The sequence below is a fragment of the Argiope bruennichi genome, chromosome 10, assembly GCF_947563725.1.
Source record: "Argiope bruennichi chromosome 10, qqArgBrue1.1, whole genome shotgun sequence".
Lineage (NCBI taxonomy): Eukaryota > Metazoa > Arthropoda > Arachnida > Araneae > Araneidae > Argiope > Argiope bruennichi.
Window position 1 is genome coordinate 34,099,589 of NC_079160.1, and position 19,380 is coordinate 34,118,968.

The following is a 19,380-nucleotide window of genomic DNA, read 5'->3' on the forward strand; positions in this document are numbered from 1 at the left end:
TTCATTTGTAAAACCATTATTTGTTTTGCTTAATTATTTTACAAAATATGTTGAATTGCTTATTGGATTTGCTACACTTCAACTCCTTCAAACCGCATTTTTTGGTAGTAAACAAAAATTTCCAAAACACCACGAGGTTGAGAACGAATTACGGTGGTGATGTTTATTTGTTGAGTTTTAAAAGTACGAAAATATTAAATAGTAAAAATGAAAAGCCGCAAAGTGTGAGTATATTCTATTGAATTAAAATATTAAATAAACAAGTGAACTTAAAAATATTTTATAAGCGAGCAAAACTGATAATTCTTTTTATCTAGAAAAATATTAAATTCTGTAAGACTTTTGGTGAAATTTTCAATAAAATATTCGTTATAGACTTTAAATTTCCATAAAGCCATTTGCATCCTAATTTTCCTTTTCATTTCAAATTTAAATTTCTAAAAATTAAAGGATTAATGAATATATTCTCTTATTATATTTTTGCTTATTTGTGTATCTTGTGAAGTTGATTTAGATTACTTTTTCTATAAATCTTGATACTTATAAATTGATTATACTTCTGATCTTGCACGTTACTTATTGGAATAAAATATACTTAAAAAGAGTTTAAAGTAAAATTACTTAAGTTTTCATTCAAAAAGCTATTCAGTAATTATTTTGCTAATTTATTGAGACATTTTAAAATGTTTTCGAGAATTCTGTTTAAAATATTTACATATCTTGCTTTGTCTGGTTGCATTTGAAATTTCCATATTTTGCACTATTTAAGTATTTTTGAAAAAGGAATTTGAAGGTTTTTAAAAATATTAAATTCCACGTACTGCAAAATGTGCTTTTCATCTACATATTTAGTATTATTAACAAAACATATCTATCATTTTTGCTTTTCAAGAAGAAATCCATTAATTCAATACACAAATATCCCATTGTAGTATACCTTACTCTGTTTTTCCATAATTGAGATAATTTCTGCAAGAAATAAAAAAATAAAAACTTATTTATTTATAAAGTTAAATGAATTTATGCATCCATGTTTTTAATTGAAAATATTTTTGATATTTGTCTGTAATGAACTATAAAATAGTTTAATATCGAATTTTGCACAAATTTAAAAATGTTTTTATCATGTATACATACTTTAATAACTTTTCAATTTAAATTTCAAAACCTAAATAAAAGGGATGTGTTGGAATTGCTTTTGATTGTAAATTCTCAATAGTATGTATTATAATAATTTCTTAAAATATTTTGTTATATCTTTTTACTGTAAAAACAGTCAATATTGTTATTATTATATCGAATTTGATTGTAAAAATCAACATTTTAATTTAAAAATAATTTTATTTATTTTAAAATTTTAATTAGATTAAATAAAATTAGTTTTAATTATTAGAAATTAATATGCAGATAATACTGTAATTTTGAATGGCTGTTGCAACTTATAAAACATGTATTTATGCCTTGCTTTTTTTTTTTTTTTTTTTTTTTTTGTATAGTTTGAAATGTTAAGAATAGTATTAAAATGTGCCATTATGACATGAAAATTTTGTTTTGATTCTATCTATTTATTAAATAAATTCATTTAAAGAAATAAAATATGAAGTTATGTTAAATGCAAAATATTAAACATAAGACCTGATTAAAATTGTATGATCAAAATATAAGATGAGAATTGTTTGTATTAGTTAAATTTTAAAATGGTGGAAATCTAATAAGTTTTTTTTTTTTTTTTTTTTTTTTTTTTACATTTACAGGAAAGCAGTTGCAAAAAGCAAAGCTTTTATGTCCAAAAAGCAAAAGAAAGGCAATATTCCTCTTGATGATTACAATGAGAGTGATGCAGATGTTGATGAAAATGATTTATTGTATAATGAGCGTGATCATGAAGATGATGATGTAAAGGCTTTAATTATGTCTTATTTTTGCTTTGCTTTAAAAAATTTTGCTTTCATTGCCTGCAAAAATTAACAAATCATGCAAATTATTAAAAATTCTCAAAAGTTCTTTTTTTTTAAAATATGTATTTTATATCAAATCTTGAAATAAAAATTCCATCTTCCTATCTCTCATTTTTTGAGAGTATGGCATTCTTTTTGGAAAAGATGGAGGAACTGAAATTCTTTTCACCATAAAGAGTTTTTAGTTAAAATTAATACATGAATGCTTCTTTTAAGTTTCATATTACTGATGGATTAGAATTCATAAATGAATTTAATTATTATTATCTTTAATTTAAAGTTTGAATATAAAATAACTTGCTAATTAGTGTAAAAGTGTCTTTCACATTAATTATAGGAATGGTCTTAGAAAAAGTTTCATTTCTTTCTTTAGAAATCATTTATTCATGACTAAGAAAACAAGTTAATATCAATTCATCCTATTGCATGATACTGACTTTATTCAAATTTATCAAAACAAGGTCCTTGGAAAGTCGTTTATTATACATTATTGTTATATGATTTCATGTTATATTCATGCAATTTTATAATATTTTTCAATAAATGCTGCCCACATATGCTTGGGATATGAGACCACCGAATATATGTTTTATTTTCTTAAATTCACTTTGTTTATTCATAATAATTCCTTTACAAGACCAAGAATTATACATAATTTTATGTAACCCATTTATGGTATAAAGATTCTTTCTTTTATGACTGACAATGCAGACAAGTTATTCAAGATAATGATTAATGGGATATAAATTTAAATTTATATCCCATCGATCAAAAGGATTCTACTTTTGTTTGATAGTTCAAGCATTATTAAAAGATAACAATTTATATTATTTATGCTTTGTCTAATTGTTATAATTTAAATACCTATAAGCATAAGCATATATTGCATGTTTAACAATGTTAACTGTATAACTGTTAACCATTTAATTTTTCATTTAAGAAACTGAAAATAATATAAAAATTGGTTTGAAATATGAAATCAATTATTATTTTATCAATGTTATTTTGTATCTCAAAGAATTTGTAATTAATATTTGCTATTTTTTAAATCTGCATTTTTTTTTCAGCTATCAACTGATGATGAATTAATAAGACATGATGCCAGTAGTTCTGAAGAGGTATACTATTTATAATTATGTGAAATATTTACAATATTGTATCTATTGCACTTTCCACAAAATCCAAATCATTGCAGTGAATCATTTGTGATTATTTATTTAAAGAAATATTTGAAAAGATTTAATAAATAATGCTCTTTGGAGTATTAGCAAATTTAAAAACCAAGATATTTGAAAGTGACTTTTGTACTTTTATATTGATCGGTAAAAGTTTATTCATTTCAGTAATTTATAGCACATTTATTTGCCACTTTTTGAGAATTTTATGCAATTATTCATGTTCCATATATAATAAATGATAATTAAAATGTTATTTTTTATTACTGTTGAAATGAAGGGATTTTTAAGAGAGATTAACCTCAATTATTGTGTTAATCAGTAAATTTATTTATACCTTAGTTTAATTATGATTCTTGAGGGGAAAAGCATTATTGTTAATCTGGGAACTAAATTAAATAATTATTAACTTTATCCTTCATTTTACTTTGTTTGCAGGAAGAAGTTCTTCCTATTACAGATGATGAAAAAGAAGATTCTGATGAAGCAGATGAAGAAGAAGGTTATTAAAATATTTTATTTGCTACTTAAATATATAATATTAAGGTTTTAAAGTAATTAAATATTTTTATCAATTGAATATAGAGATCTCAAAAATGTTTGATTTTTTAAATTGGTAACTGTCAAGAAGCACTATTTATCTTCATTATCGTTAGTTATGTTGAATTTTGAATTCAAATCATGAATATATATATATATATATATATATATATATATATATATATATATATGTTTATTATGTTACTTATGTTGCATGATTCACTTGATAATATTTATTAATTATATCAATTTAATTTTGTAAAATTGAATAATTTCTTATTATATGTTAATAGGTTTTATTTTTTAAATGCAAATATTTAATTTTTCTTCGTAGATTTACCCAGTCGAGATTACTGGGGCAAGAAAAAATCAGCTTATTATGATGCTGACTTTGTTGATGAAGATCGTGGAAAAAGTAAGATTTTCATTATTATTTGTTGTTTTAATATCATAACTGAAGCATTTTATTTATTCAAGGAGCCATTCATAAATATGGCTAAAACCTTTATTATGATGAGTTACTGTTTTTCAAAATTTTTAACTATATGAATAATATCTTATTCAATGAAGTTTTCTTGAGTTTTTTTTTTATATATATATAAGCATTAAAATGTAATGAGATTTAATGAATACTCATTTTGTTTCATATGAAAACTGTACTTTTTACTATAAAAAAAAACAAATATTTATGAGATAAATTTCATGTCTAAGAACATTCTTCATTAGTCTTTCAAATTCAATATTTTCCCCCCACTATGTTCTTTTTTTTTTTTTTTTTTTTTTTTTTTTTACAATATGCATATTTAATGTTTAGGGAATGATATATATATAATGCAATTTTCAAATATTTTGGGAAAAGGAATATGTATAATATAGTTAAATGATAATAATGAAATTTATTAAACTCGAGGAAACTAATAACTTCAGAGTAATAATTAGAAAAATAAGATTATTGTATGTTCCTAATGGAAAGTGAGATATATTTGTAACAAAAATATTTAGTTTGATTTTTAAAGTTCATGTATTTTAATTCAATTAATTATTTTTTTAAATGCAGCTCTTTTTCATTTGGCATATAAATTACACAAGTGTTAAAACGTAACTTTCTTCCATAACTTTCAACAATGAGAGAAAATTATGTGATTAAATGTTTGGTGAAATATTTTAAATGGTTTGAATCTTGGGACTTTTGTTGAAAATCATAGAGAAAATGTCTTTTTTTTTTTTTTTAATTCTCAAAATTGCAAAAAATTTTTCATGAATGTTAAATTAGTATTATTGGTTATTGAGATGCTACCATTTTGATTTTTAAGATGACAAAAATTATTTTCGTGTTGTAATATTTTTGGAAATTGTGTTGGAAAAATATCAAGATTTAGCTTAATTTTTATTCAAAATTGTAAAGAAATTTAAAAAAAAAAAAAATGCAGAAAGGCACAAATTTCCACTTTCCAAACAACATATGTCAAGTTGGGTAGCTCTACTCAAAGTCAGGCTTGCTGAATGGCAATACATATATTCATCTTTATTATTAGAAGAGATTATCCTTAGTAGAAAATCTTATATTTTTATTTTTCAAAAAATGTGTAATGTTAATATCTTGCTCTGTAATGACATGTCTGAAATATAGTTGTTGAATATTTAGTATTTAAATTTGAAATTGAAGAAAAAAGTATTATATCATTTAAAAAGCAAAAGTCATTTGTTAAAGCCGCAGTATTTCAAGTGTCCTTTATACTGTTATGGGGATTGGAATAACAGTAAATGTCTCAAATAGGATGTGGCATTTAATTAGGAGGTTAAATAAATTTGAAAGTGAAGAGATTAATCTAAGAAGAAAATCATATGCAAGTTTCATAATTGAAAATTTTTATTTACTTATTTTTGTTTATTTCCAGCTTATAGAGAAGAAGATGCAGAAAAGGCAGCCTTAGAAGCCGAAGAAGCTTTGGCTATTCAAAAGAGTGTTTATAATTGTATTAAGACTGATAATTTTGTTGAGGCTTTTGTAAGTATTTAGGAATTATATTTGTTTATTGTTAATGAAATGAATTGCAAAATCAGATGTGTCTTAATCTTGAAAGTTTTGCTTTTAGCTATATAGTTGCAACTGATTATAGATTTACTTTAATCAGTGTATAATGATCTTTTTTTTGTCACCTTTGCTACCTTTTTTATTTTTTTAACTAAACTGGTATTTAATGGATCTAATTAGCAATGTCAACATTTTAAAAGTAAAAATAACAGTTTGATTATTTAAATTTTATTTGGGTTATTTTAGAGCTATTATTTTGCATACTTGTCTTCCGTATAACTAAACAAGATAAAGCTTTTAGCATTATTATAAAATTAATATGTTTAATTAGCAACTTTGCAAATACAAATATTTAATTTCAATTTAAAAAAATTAACTAATGTTTGTAGGTTTATGAATGATTTGAATTGTTTTATGTTTGAAGCAGAATAATTTAAAATTTATCAGAGAACAACTGTCATATCAAAAATAAATTTTATTTAAAAGCTTTTAAAACATGTAAACAGTCCTTAAAAAGTATCCAGATAGTGCTTTTTATTCTGAAATTAATTATCACAAAAAAAAAACTATAAATGTCTATTGTAGAAATACATTATCACTATAAGCATATCGAATAGTTCTGCATATTTAAATTTACTGAACTGGTCCCCCCCCCTCTCAAATAGCAAAACCCAATATTAGCTTGTGCTTTAGAATCTAATTCATGTTTTGAATAATATATATATATGCTCAGTGAAGGTATTTAAATGTTTAAATTAAATTGGTTCTTTACTGTCAAGCCAAGAAGAAATTTTACAATCATGATTTATCTTGTGATTAATTGCCAACATCTTGGTCTTAGAAAATGTATTGTTTTCAGTAAAATTGTTTCAAAATTGTAAATTAATTTAAAGTTTCAGATTGCCACTTAATGCTTAATTTTTTATTGTGATTTTCAAGTATATATAAAATTTTCAATTTTAGTTCAAATCAGCAGAAGATAAGTCATCTGAAGAAAAGCCTGAAGATACTTTAGATAAAGAAGACAACATAAAAGTAAATTTTTACATTTATACTTTCATTAGCTTTCTAATTTTAATCTTTACCAGCAAGTGGACATTATAAAAAAACGTGGCTTTCAATTAACAATTGTAAATTCATCTTCTTAATTACTTAAGTTTTTTTCTTGCATTTCAAATTTTATTTGTTAGATAAATTTATTCTAAGGAAGCATGGAACTCTTAAACCTCTCAATTGAAAGATTTTGTATTGATAAGAATTTATCATTGGTTGTTTTAACTAAAAATTCAAAATCAGCTTCTGTCATTTCAAAAATAATTATGTGTCTTATATGTAAAAATAAATCATTTATTAATTTGGCTTTTAAAAGTTTGCTAATTTTTGATTTATTTTGCTCTAATTTTCTAAAAATTCTAATGATTAATTGCATTAATTTTCTATTGCAAATGCATTCGGACATTTCCTTATATTTTCTTTCAGTTTCTCTTGATTCTCTTATTTAAAGAATTTTTTTTTTAATTTAATCTTTATATGTAAATAAACACAAATAAAACTTGCCTTTTATTTGATAATATTTGATCATAAGTATCTGTTTTGATTGAAATTAAACTATTAAATGAGGGAAAATATTTTCTTCCAAAATGATCAAAATTGTATTATTGGTTTTTTTAAAGACCAAAATTTAAATCTATTTTTGGTATAGATTGATGAAATATCTATTGAAAATTAATTTTTTTGTACCTAATGTCTATTATTTAGGATATTTCATTTAATAATTTGCTCATAATAAACCAATTTAATTATTTTTTATTAATTAATTTAATTTTTAACAAAAAGAAATCTGAGTTTTCAAATAAAAATGTTTTTACCCCCTTGATTTGAAATCATAATAGTACCCTCCCCAACCTTACCCTCTTTCATTCGGCATGCATACATTTCTCTTAAATACAATAATTTTAATATACATGTAATTCAAATGATCTACAAGGAGAAAAGGGGAATGATCTAACAAAGACGGATTTGTTTAATTGCTTTTAAATTTTATTTTTAAAATATTAGAATGCTAGAAACTGGAGGCATTATGGAATAGTAAATATACTTTTTTGGAGGTATGTACATCTCAATAAAATTCACTTATATGATTAGCATTATCAAAAAAAAAAGATTTTTAAAGCAATATTACATTTATCTAAAAAAGTTATTTAATCATCAAACAGTTATAACTTTATTTTCATTAGAATTTCTATCATTATAAGTAGATTCAAACTGAATACACAGTTCACTAAAACTTACTCAGTTAACACTAAATATTGTACAATATATCCATGACACCATATAATATTCTGTGTGCATGTTCATGAAGATATCATAACAGTGTAGTTGGGTATTTTGTGCTAATAGATTATATTTATAATTAGATTCCAATAATGGATTTAACATAATAATAACAGCAGAAATAAAGTTACATATGTTTGATAATAGAGACTTTTCATTATTCAAGAGAAAATACATAGCACTACTTTAACAACAATAACAACAACAAAAAATGTGGATAATATTGTTTGTCATCAAATCAACAAAATGGTGCTTATGATTCATTATATTTTGTTTAAATACATTAAAAATGCAGATAAGAAAGTTTGAAATAAAACTATTTCAAAATTTATCTTATTTTGGTTATTCTTTTTTCCCTTTACAAATAAAAATAATCCTGCCCTTCCTCCTAAACTTGATTTCAGCTTTCAAAATGGATGATTTATTTTTTCTTTCAAAATAAATGATGTTACTCCCTCTATTCACTGACATTTCTAATCTTGTTTATTTAATTTTTTATATACATGAAAACCAGGAATCATATATATATATATATAACTCCAATGATTCTCAGATTTTTTGAAAGTCTTTTAAATTCATGACTCAAAATATTGCATTTTTGAATTTAATAGTTTCACTCATGAATTTATTTGTTTCTCATGGAAAAATTAAAACATTTATTAAATTGTATTAGTATATTTAATTTTTTTTTATTTTGTGACATATTAATTGTTATTCTTTTTATTTATTTAGCTTTTAAAAAAAAGTTCACCTGAATTATTTGTATTTATTGATGAATTAAAAGAAAAAGTAAGTCCTATTTTGTTATTATACATTTTGCATTTTTGAAATGATTACATCCTGTGAACAGAAATTATATATATTTTTCTTTCACAATCTCTGGTATAATGGTAGTCAGTTCTTTAATTTCTTTTGGGAGTGAAAATATATTTAGGTCAAATAATTTAATATGTTTAATTTTTGATAACTATTGAAATTATTATTATTATTTTTTTTTTTTTTATGTAGACCTACTTTTTTTTCCAGTGTAAATTTTGAATTTGCTTGACATTTCAGCCCAGTTGCTTTTTTGATATTCTATTTTAAGAAAGGGAATGTATTTTTTTATTGTTATTCTACTAATAAAAGTATAGAAGAAAATTTTTTTGCTGCAATATCAAACATCTATTAAAAAACCAATTATCAGAAAGAATTTGATGAAACTCTAATATGCTATGCTGTCTATAATAAATATTGATCTTATCCATATTATAATTTATTCAAATTTTTATGGTGGGTTTATAACTTAAAATTTCTGTTTTATTTATTACCTTTTGTGCCTAATAAAAACAAAAGAAATTGCCATTTATATAAAAAAGGTATTTCTCATAATACTGATTGTAAATATTTTTAACTAAATTCAAATATATTAATTTCTTTAATTACATTTGAATCATTCTTGGAACTATTTGATTGAGTATGAAGATATTATGTGCAATTTGGTTATAGTGATCTGCTATATGAGAGAAAAAAGACATCATCAATCATATTCTTTGAGTTTTATCTATAGTTTATTAGCTCTACACAGTAATGTTCCATATTTTCATTGTTGCTGTATTATCTTTTTTTTAATTGGCTTTGAATCACATAATAATTGATTCATAAATTTATATAATTTATCATTTTTTATATGAAAAAGAAAAGTCTTTAGTAAATAAATTTTGTCTCAGCAGTTAGTGTTTTTAGTCAATTATTTGTAATTCTAAAAGTGAATAAATGAAAAGAATTGTGCCAATTCAAAATTCTTTATTTAAAGAACTCAAGTTTTAAGTTTGGATATGTGTTTCTATTCTCATTTAATTTTAAAACATACCTGGAACTAATGATAGGAAATTTGGTATATTACTATTCTTACATATTGTTTAAATCTGTGTTTGTAGAAAGAAAAAAAAAACTAATAAAAGTTTTTCTTTATTCTTTATACTTATTTATAAGCATTTATAGAATTTTTATTAAAAAATAATATATTTAAAAAAATACATTTTGATGATTAAGCATGTTTTTTATTTAAATATTTTATAATTTGCATGCTTGAATGTTTGATTTTTTAAATGTTCTAATTATTTCATCCGAATTTTAATTACAGTCAGCTGAACTTAAAGAAAAAATTTCACCATTATATGCTGCTGTGCAAGATGGAAAAATATCCGATTCAAAGTTATCATCTTTTATAAATAATTATTATCTTATTTTAATGCAGTAAGTCATTTCTCTATTTCATGTTTTAAGTTGTATTTCAGATATGACGGGAATTAATGGGTTAAAAATTATTTACTTTGTTCTTTCTTTATCTGCTTGTTATTAATTAACTTTAAAAATATATTTTATTGTCACTGCCAATTTTTATAATGGATTTGTGGCATAAACTTAACTAAGCTATTTTTGGAAAATGTGTGTAAAAAATGGCACTTCATTTTTAAAGTAGTTTGACAACTTGTTTTTGTGCTAACATTTATTAATTCAAATATGATTGAATGCAAAATGTGATTTAGAAAATTTGAAATACAAAATACTTCAATTTCATTTGTGTATATTAATAGATTATTCCTTTTTGTGTATGTGTCTGGGATTATTACTGCTTTAGTGCTAATTACCATAATACAAGGATCCCCCCCCTTATTTATCATCTAAAAGTATTTCAAAATCGCCTAAATAGAGTCCAATCAAATATGCAAATCTGTAATCAGCTCCTTGTATTTCAATTATTTTCATGTTATGTCAGCTACATTTACTTACTTAAGCTTACATTTACATACTTGCAATAAAACTTGAAAACATATTAAAGAATATTATAACAGAAATTGAAATTGAAGTCTCAATTTTGCAAAAAGATTTTGGTTTTGTTTATTTGCATTTTTATGACTATGTTGATATGAAATCCTAATACTAAACAACAATTCGAAGTTTATTTTATTTCATTTGAATGTGATATACATTTATTTTAAATTCATTGAAATATAACAGTGTTTTTCATTGATTTAGTTTAGTCTTAGTTCAATTTTAGTGATTAGTGTATTTTTTCACCTCTGCTAAGTCTCAACAATTGAGTTTAAACATTCCAATGAACTTAAAATTGTTCAAGATACAAACTTAGCAATAATTATCTAAAATAATGTTTATTCCATTGTTTTACTCCTAGTAAATTTTAGCTGCTCTTTCAATTTCTTTCATTTTTCTGATAAATTATACCGTCAAATTCAAAACAATAAACATACTGAGCACTTTACTAAATGTTGATTTTATGCACTCTATCTGGTCTTCTGATTATTCATTGATGGGACTTGTCAAGAATAAAATATACTTTGTTTTATTATTATTATTTTTTTTTTTTTTTATCAAAAAGTGATTTCTGTGTTGTAACATTTCTACAATTGATCCATTCTGTATTTGTGTTTTACTTACTTTCCTAACTCTTTTTGGTTGTTTACATTTCCTTTACAAAAATTGGTTATTTTTTTATTGATTTTTTAAATTCTAATTTATATGAATGTTTACCCAAAGATATACAGAGTATATTATTAAAATATTTATTTTGCTATTTCCAGTTATTGTATGAATCTAAGCTTCTATATGGCCATCAGATCTAAAGGACCTGTGATGTCGTCTCATCCAGTCATAAAAAGCATAAATACTTTTAAGAATGTGAGTCTAAACTTCATTTTAATTTTAGAATTATAATTTTGTTTTAATTTAATTGTTTGTTTAAGGAATATTGAATATGAATACTAATAATATAATTTATATTATAGATGGTGGACAAGTTAAAAGACTTGAAAATAAGTCATTCTAAAACATTAGAATGTATTTTGAATAAATTAAAAAATAATGAAGAAATAACTTTAGCCAAAAAGAAACCTGAAATTAAGGAGAAGCTACCTGATCAAAATGGGTAAATGCTACAAAATTTTGCATTTATAATATTATGTTTGTATGTAAATAAATATATTTTCTATTGTGTTAAATATACATTGCAGTATAAATTTGAGAAATATGATTTAATGCATTTTGTTTCCAATACTCCTCAACAGAGAAATATACCATTATTAATAATATCACTTTTCTTTCTAATTGAATTTTAGGGCTTTTACTTCAAATAACTAAAATTTAAATGAAAACTGCTTACTGAAACATATAAGCAATTTTTGTTAGCTATTTTTAACATGAAATGAAAATTTTGAAGACTAAAGTAAAATTTATGTTAGTGCCTATTGTACTGTTGTAATGAAATAATAAATGAAATTATATCTCTTGATCTATTAACCAAATTAATATTTTTTAATTCATTAAGCTTACTGATAGACAGCTTTACTGAAAGTTTTAAATTCTTTTTGTATAAGAAAGTGGGGAAATTAATGATTTTAAGAAAGAAACATGCAATCAGTATTATAGGCTAATTATCAAATGTCATTATTTTTATATACTATTTTGAACTAAGACATGTCTTTATAAATTTTTGAATTTCTACTTTTCTTATCAGAATACTGATATTACCATGAGAACTTTTGCACTGAAAATTGTCTTTATTTTAATGATGTGCTAATACTGTTATTGGTTTTTTTAAAGTTTTAACTTACAATAAATTTTTCTTCTATTTAATATTGTTGGTACATTCTCCATATTGGTTAAAGCATGTTTCCAAGTTATCTTACCTTATCTTAGTTTTAAATGTTAGACAAATTTTAATAGCCTCAAACTATGTCATTTATGCTTTCAACATTGCATTAATTACTTTATTGTTTCTCTGTAAAGCTGTGGATATTTTTTAAATGTTGAGTTTCCATATTTTTATCTTGTCTATTTAATATTAACATTTTATCTTTTCTTTTATTAGCATTAGGAAGAAATTCCTTGAAATTTCACAGATTGAAACAGCGAAAAGCAATTTAAAAAATAAAAAAGTAAGTAAATTTTAAAACTGAACCTTATTTTTTTTAATACTTAAACAAATAATTACCATGTTCTCCCTTCCCCTTTTACTTTCTTATTTGTAATTATTTGTTTTCCATGGGAAATTAGATACAAATTTATATCTGGCATAAAATTTCACTGTAATTATTCTATACTGAAATTACTAAACACTGTTGAAAGTACTATTCATTGATATTTAAAATGCCACTTCCAGTTTAGTTGGAAACTATAATTTTTTCTTTTAGTTTCTAAAGAGTGATAAATTAAAGAAAATTAGACATGCACAGACATATTCATTAGGAATAGAATGGCATAATCAGATTTTTGAACTGTTGTTGTGTATTCAAATTATTATTGATGTTTATTTCTATTGCCTTGAATATTTTCATAATTAAGGTCTTAAATATTTCTATTCTCACACCTTCCTTCATAAAAGAATGTTTGTAATCATATTAATTTTTTTACTATTTTATTGATTGATTGCTTTCAAAGTTTAAAAAAAAATAATTTAAGACATTTCCTAACTTAACATCTTAATTTTTTAATTTTCTTTTTTAGAAAACCAAGGAAATCAAGAGGAAGGATATTATATCTGAAGAACCTTCAGATTCAGAGGCTGAAGAGATGTAAGACAATTTATATTTGAAATCTGATATAAATCCATCAACTAAGTACATAACATAAGTACCCATAATTACTTCTAAAATATTACAACTAACTTTTAGTGAACCTTTTATTTAAGGAATTATAACAACTAACTATTTATAACTTTTCTTATTATCTTGAATAAATTGACTCTTTTGATTGATATTATTAATAAATTATTTGGCATTAATTTTAAAATTTAGGATCAGCCATACAATTTCCTTGACATATATATATACAGTAGAAACTCGCACCATTCATTAACCGACATAATTTTTTTTCTATAGGAATAGGACAATGCATTTCACTCCAAAAAGAAATATTCAAACTAATTTATGATAATGTTATTTGTTATTTATAATGAATGCTTTTTTAATGAGAAAATTGTCTATAGACATTTATCTTTGGCTGTGCTTCAAAATGTGGCACAGTGTAATTGTTAAATGTATTGGTAGCATGCATAAATACTGCCTTATCAGGGTGGTGCTTTTCAGTATATGATGAAATAATTTCTCCTGATTTCAGCATCTGTCCTATTTTGCTTGAAGGTTATGGCTTCTGCTATTTTTTTCCTTTCTGGACCAATTCTGCTTCATAGCTTTTTGCTGTGATACAAAATGCACTTCCATGAGTTTTCCAGTAATTCTGCCTATGTTCTTCTACCAGCACCTCAATGTCATTTCTCTACCTCAGAATTTTGCTGTTTAAAATCTCCACTAACATGCTGAAACCCCCTCGAAGTCACATTCAATAGTAATATCATGCCAAAACTTCTTCTATGTATATATAAAATTTATCTGTAATTAAGTATTCGATATAGACTGATACAAACCTATCCAGAATGTGATGTCATGTAATCTTTTTATGACTCATTCTGCAAAACATCACTCGTTAATAGAATCACTTTTTACATTTTATTTTGGTCATTAAGTTTTGACTTATGTAAATAAAATATTCTTTTGCAATTTTTTTTAATAAAGAATCAACTGTATTTTGCATGATACACATTGCGAATATACTAACAGAAAAATGGTCATACATTGTTCACTTTGACACAGCATCGTTTTCCAATTCAAAAATATTAATTCAATTTGGTGTGGTTATTTTACATCATGTATGAGATTGAGTATAACCTATGTACCATACCCTCGTTTAAGAGCATAATAATCTCTAATTTTTTGTGATTAAATGTATAAAATATATTTATTTTTGTGCATCTTATTTCAAATTATGCTAGAAGCTATTGTGAAATTGGGGGGGGGGGAGGAATGCTAGCATTAATGCCATGCTTTCAAGCAATTTCAAATTTGTATTGAAAATTTACTCATAATGCTAATTTTGTAATAGTTACTATCATATGCAATTAAAAATCTATATAAAAAATTCTGATAGTGCAGTGATCTGAGAAATTAAGACTTTGGGGTTTGACCTTTAAAGCCAAAATGTATTGTTCTTCAAAGGCATATGCAGAAATCTAAAATGGTGTAATGTTATTGCTACCTGATTTCAAATTGAGATGCAAAATCTTTTCTTGAAGTCAGAGAAATTACCCATGCTAATGGAGGTTTTGCACTAAAAGTATACTAATGATTTTGTCTTTAGTTAAGTAAAATTTTTTTTATAGATTTGATTCTTCTCAGGAAATGGATTCATATATCTCTATGCTATAAAAGAATGGGTTCTCTCTCCCCTCCCCCTTCTTTCTTTCATTATGAGCAACAGTAGATTATCAAAGTATTTCAGAAGTTGCATGAATCAATCCATTTAATTAATTATTATTTAATCTATATTCTCATATATATGCTTAAGGTTGAAGAATTTTTCTGTCTATAAGGATATATTAAGCAGGACAAAAATATGAGGGACTTATTTTAAAAGGCTATGCTGCTGGATAATCATTACAGTAAAAATTTCTGTTGGATTTTTTTTTTTTTTTTTGATATAGAAAAGAAATATAGCTCCATTGCTCCGGAGCCAGAAAAATTTCTAAAAAGTTAGATTACATTGCTAGATTAATTTTCTATTTTGAAGCTGCATTTTAGATATATTTAACTAAAAACTTCTTTACTTTGAATTAAGATCAAATGATCAGCACAGAATCTGGTACTCCAAATATTCTCATTGTGCTTATATGTTGATTTAACTTCAGATTTAAATATAATTTAATGTACATATGACTTGGGATCTGCTTGCATTTTTTATTTGCAAAAGATCTAAACAGCCAAGCATATTTTAACTGAGTGAAAAATCAGATTTTATATTATCTTCATAAGGATTATATTTAAATTGTTCACTAAAATAGCATTCTTTAATTGTTTATTAATAAACAACATTAAACAAATAAAGAATCTTAGTATACATGTTTTGATACTAAGATTAATATGGTTTTAAATGAGATTTGTATTTTGCATTTGTTATAGTAATTTGTAAATGATTATTTCATGAAAATAGGGATGTTGATGAGAATACTATGGAAGAAATGCAACCAAATGACCCCGAAGAAATAGTCACAGATGGTAAAAGAAAAATTACATATCAGGTATTGTCAATAACTTTTACCAAATTATTATTTAAAGTTGTTAAATGCTCATTTATTCAACTTTCTCTGGTCAAACAATTAAAATGAAATATAATGTCGGGATGATTTAACTTTTTCTTATATATTGCATGAAATTTCAAAAGATTCTCAATGATAGGATTATTTTGAACTGTAATCTTGATTGGTAGTTTAAAGCTGAAAGTTTTATTATATATTTTTATGATATTAATATTTGTTTCATTTCTAGATTGCTAAAAATAAAGGTCTTACAGCAAAACGCAAGAAGGAATCTAGAAATCCACGTGTTCATAATAGAATGAAATTCAGAAAAGCTAAAATTAGGAGGAAAGGACAAGTATGTGCTTCAAATTATATTAGCTTCTGTAAATTCAGCTTAAATTGAAATTGTAAAATCTTGGTCTAATGGTGTATGCATATAATTTGAAAGTATTGATTAAATTAGTGTAGTTCTTTACAAACAAATACTTTATTTATAACGTTTTCCTTTCCATTTTAGGTTCGTGAAGTTATTAGGGAAACAAAACGATATGAAGGTGAACCTACTGGTATATCTACTCATGTTGTAAGAAGTATCAAGTTGAAATAAAATGTATTTATTGTACATTCTGTAATTAATTAAAAGTTTTTAATTTTTCCATTTCATTTGCTTTTATTTCATTATTTTAATAATAAAATCATATCACCATCATTATATATAAATATGTGTGGTAACATTTGAATTTCAGAGATTGTATAGCTTAAGCATAGTTATTGTTGCAAAGAAGAAGAAAAAGTGCATGCAGTATAAAGGAAAAGTTTAGCTTATCAGTAGAATAACCATTTTTTTTTTTTTTTTTTTTTTTTAGTTGCAAAATCTTACTGACATTTCTTTCTGACAATTATGAATATTTGCTTCCTTTTTAAAACTAAAAAAATAACCCTATAAATGGCCTTCTGTTATTCATTGATAAAATAACACCAATATTTAAATATATATATATATATAAAAAGAAAAAATTGTTTCTTTGACATTTAGTACATATTAATGTCAAAAGAATCATTAAGCATGCATTCAAATTCAGTGTAACTTCATGTTTTTATATTTACATATACACTTTCATTAAGTTTTTTTTTTTTTTTATTTGCTGTGAAAAAGTAATTTATCAAAATAATTACTATTGAAGTTTTCTGTACATAGTATATTATAAAAATTTTTAGGTAAAAAAAAAATGCTTTGATGTTGAAATCATTTTTTCATAAAAAGTTCATTTAAAATTTATATAAAATTAAGATTCTTGTTAAATTTCGTTTTAGCAAGGCCATTCTTTAAAGTCTAGTTCATATATGCTATTTCTGTTAAACAAATGATTACTGATTTGAAGTGCATTGATAGTACACATGGTTCCAGTTTTTTTCCCCCAACTTCTGGGAAAATTGTTTGAACAAATATTGTCATTAATAATTACTTCAATACCTATATTCTGTTGAGGTATAAGTACTCTAAAGAATTTTTAAAGCAGGTTCTCTGGCATTTTGCTATTCATGATTTGTTAAATGCAAATTGCATAGGTTTATTTTGACAGTAATAAAATGTAATTGTGATTATGCAATTATTAGATAAAAGAGATGTATAGTTATTTTAAATCAGAATGATTGTCTTCATTATTTTTTTCTTACAAAAGTTAGAGAATTATTTGCACCATTTACAATTTTCCACACAGCCCAATATTTATGAAATTGTGATTGAAAATCAAAAGGCAAACATCACTGAAAATTTTTTAGTAAAGGAACAAAACTATAATATTGAAGAAATCTTTATATACTATATTACAATACAAATATAGCAACCTTTTTCATATGTTAAAACATATTAGTTTTTATTTTGCTCCCACAAACATCAAAATAAAAAATATAACACAAATTATAATAAATTTCTTAAGTAGTAATAATTTGTTAGATAAAACACAAATTTGTGTGTTTTTTTAATACAAAAACATTGCCATATTTTCAATACAAGATTGTTTTTATATGTATTAAGTTTTTTCCTTATACAATGGAAAATATACCAAAAAGTTTCCGTTACAAATTTTTGAAATTGTGCAAATTTATTTAAAAAAATCTTTTAAGAAAATTTTAAAATTGTATCTGAATAATATTAAACTCAATTATTGAAATCCCATGATACATAGAATTTAAAAGTAAGTTTTATACATAATTTTTGGAAGATATGAAAATAGCACTTTTTAAAATTAAACAACAACTAAAATATAAATATTTCTCTTCTATACAAGTATTCTATAAATTTAAAATCTTTGGTCTCCTAAACACTATACACTGTATAATGATAATTAGAGATTAACAAAAAAAAATCAGTAATTAAACTATCACATAGAGCTTATTAATCAGTCTTTTTAACTATTTAATCTTTATCTTCATCAAATTCATCATCAGCAACAACCATGTAAGTTCTTTCTTCATGAAGACTTTTTGCATAATTAATTTGCATGGCAACCTGAAAAAAAAAAAAAAATAGAAAAAGTTGAATCATAATGTTTACAATAAAATCATGCCTGTTAAATTAGTTTTTTAAAACATATATGTGAATAATAAATTAATTTATTATTTCAGATGTACATACATGTTTTTCCAATAATAAAGTATTAAATATTGACATTTTAGAATTTTTCTCATAAAATGCCAAAATTGAATACTTTATTACTGGAAAAACATGTACATGCAAATTAATAATGTTTTAAAAATATCCACTCAACTTTTAAAGAATAATAAAAATTTAATAAATCATCAATTTAAAAACCATTAATTCATTCGTTTATTTCTTCCAAGTCATAAATCAGCTTATTTCTTATTAATAGTATTATTAATATTTATATTAAATGAATAAATTAAATTAAAATAATTTTTTAGTTAATAAAAAAGTAACAATTTTTAAGATTATTAAAGGAGCATGACTTTCTAGCTACATATTTCAAAGAGTTTAAAACTGAGTTTTTGTATGTACAAGAACAAACAAATCTATTCGAATGTTACTGTATATATGAGTTAATTTTTATAAATTGTCTTATGTTACTAGCTCAAAAAACATATTGTTAGAAATCTGTGATGTTGCTTCACAGCACGGTTAGTTCAATCACTGGAAAGACCGTTTTACGACCAGCTCTACTGGATGCTGGTCGAATGCCGAATCAG

At 23.5% G+C, this 19,380-nt stretch overlaps 2 protein-coding genes across 2 annotated transcripts in view; one reads left to right on the top strand and one right to left on the bottom strand.

Moving 5' to 3' along the window:
* The first annotated feature begins 96 nt into the window (after positions 1-96).
* Positions 97-16,836, top strand: LOC129988299 (something about silencing protein 10-like). Its single transcript, XM_056096492.1, has 16 exons — positions 97-224; positions 1,755-1,896; positions 3,026-3,076; positions 3,572-3,635; positions 4,008-4,088; positions 5,572-5,681; positions 6,672-6,743; positions 8,775-8,831; positions 10,168-10,280; positions 11,627-11,723; positions 11,831-11,970; positions 12,913-12,979; positions 13,548-13,615; positions 16,086-16,173; positions 16,421-16,528; positions 16,691-16,836. Exons 1-16 carry the CDS (start codon positions 208-210, stop codon positions 16,778-16,780), a joined length of 1,365 nt encoding a protein of 454 aa, XP_055952467.1. The 5' UTR covers positions 97-207; the 3' UTR covers positions 16,781-16,836.
* A 1,336-nt stretch (positions 16,837-18,172) lies between these two features.
* Positions 18,173-19,380, bottom strand: part of LOC129989057 (intermembrane lipid transfer protein VPS13D-like) — a 47,312-nt gene continuing 46,104 nt past the window's right edge. The window contains exon 32 of the mRNA XM_056097372.1: positions 18,173-18,685. Within this exon, the coding sequence (XP_055953347.1) occupies positions 18,593-18,685 (93 nt within the window). The 3' untranslated portion in view covers positions 18,173-18,592. The remainder of the gene's footprint in view (positions 18,686-19,380) is intronic.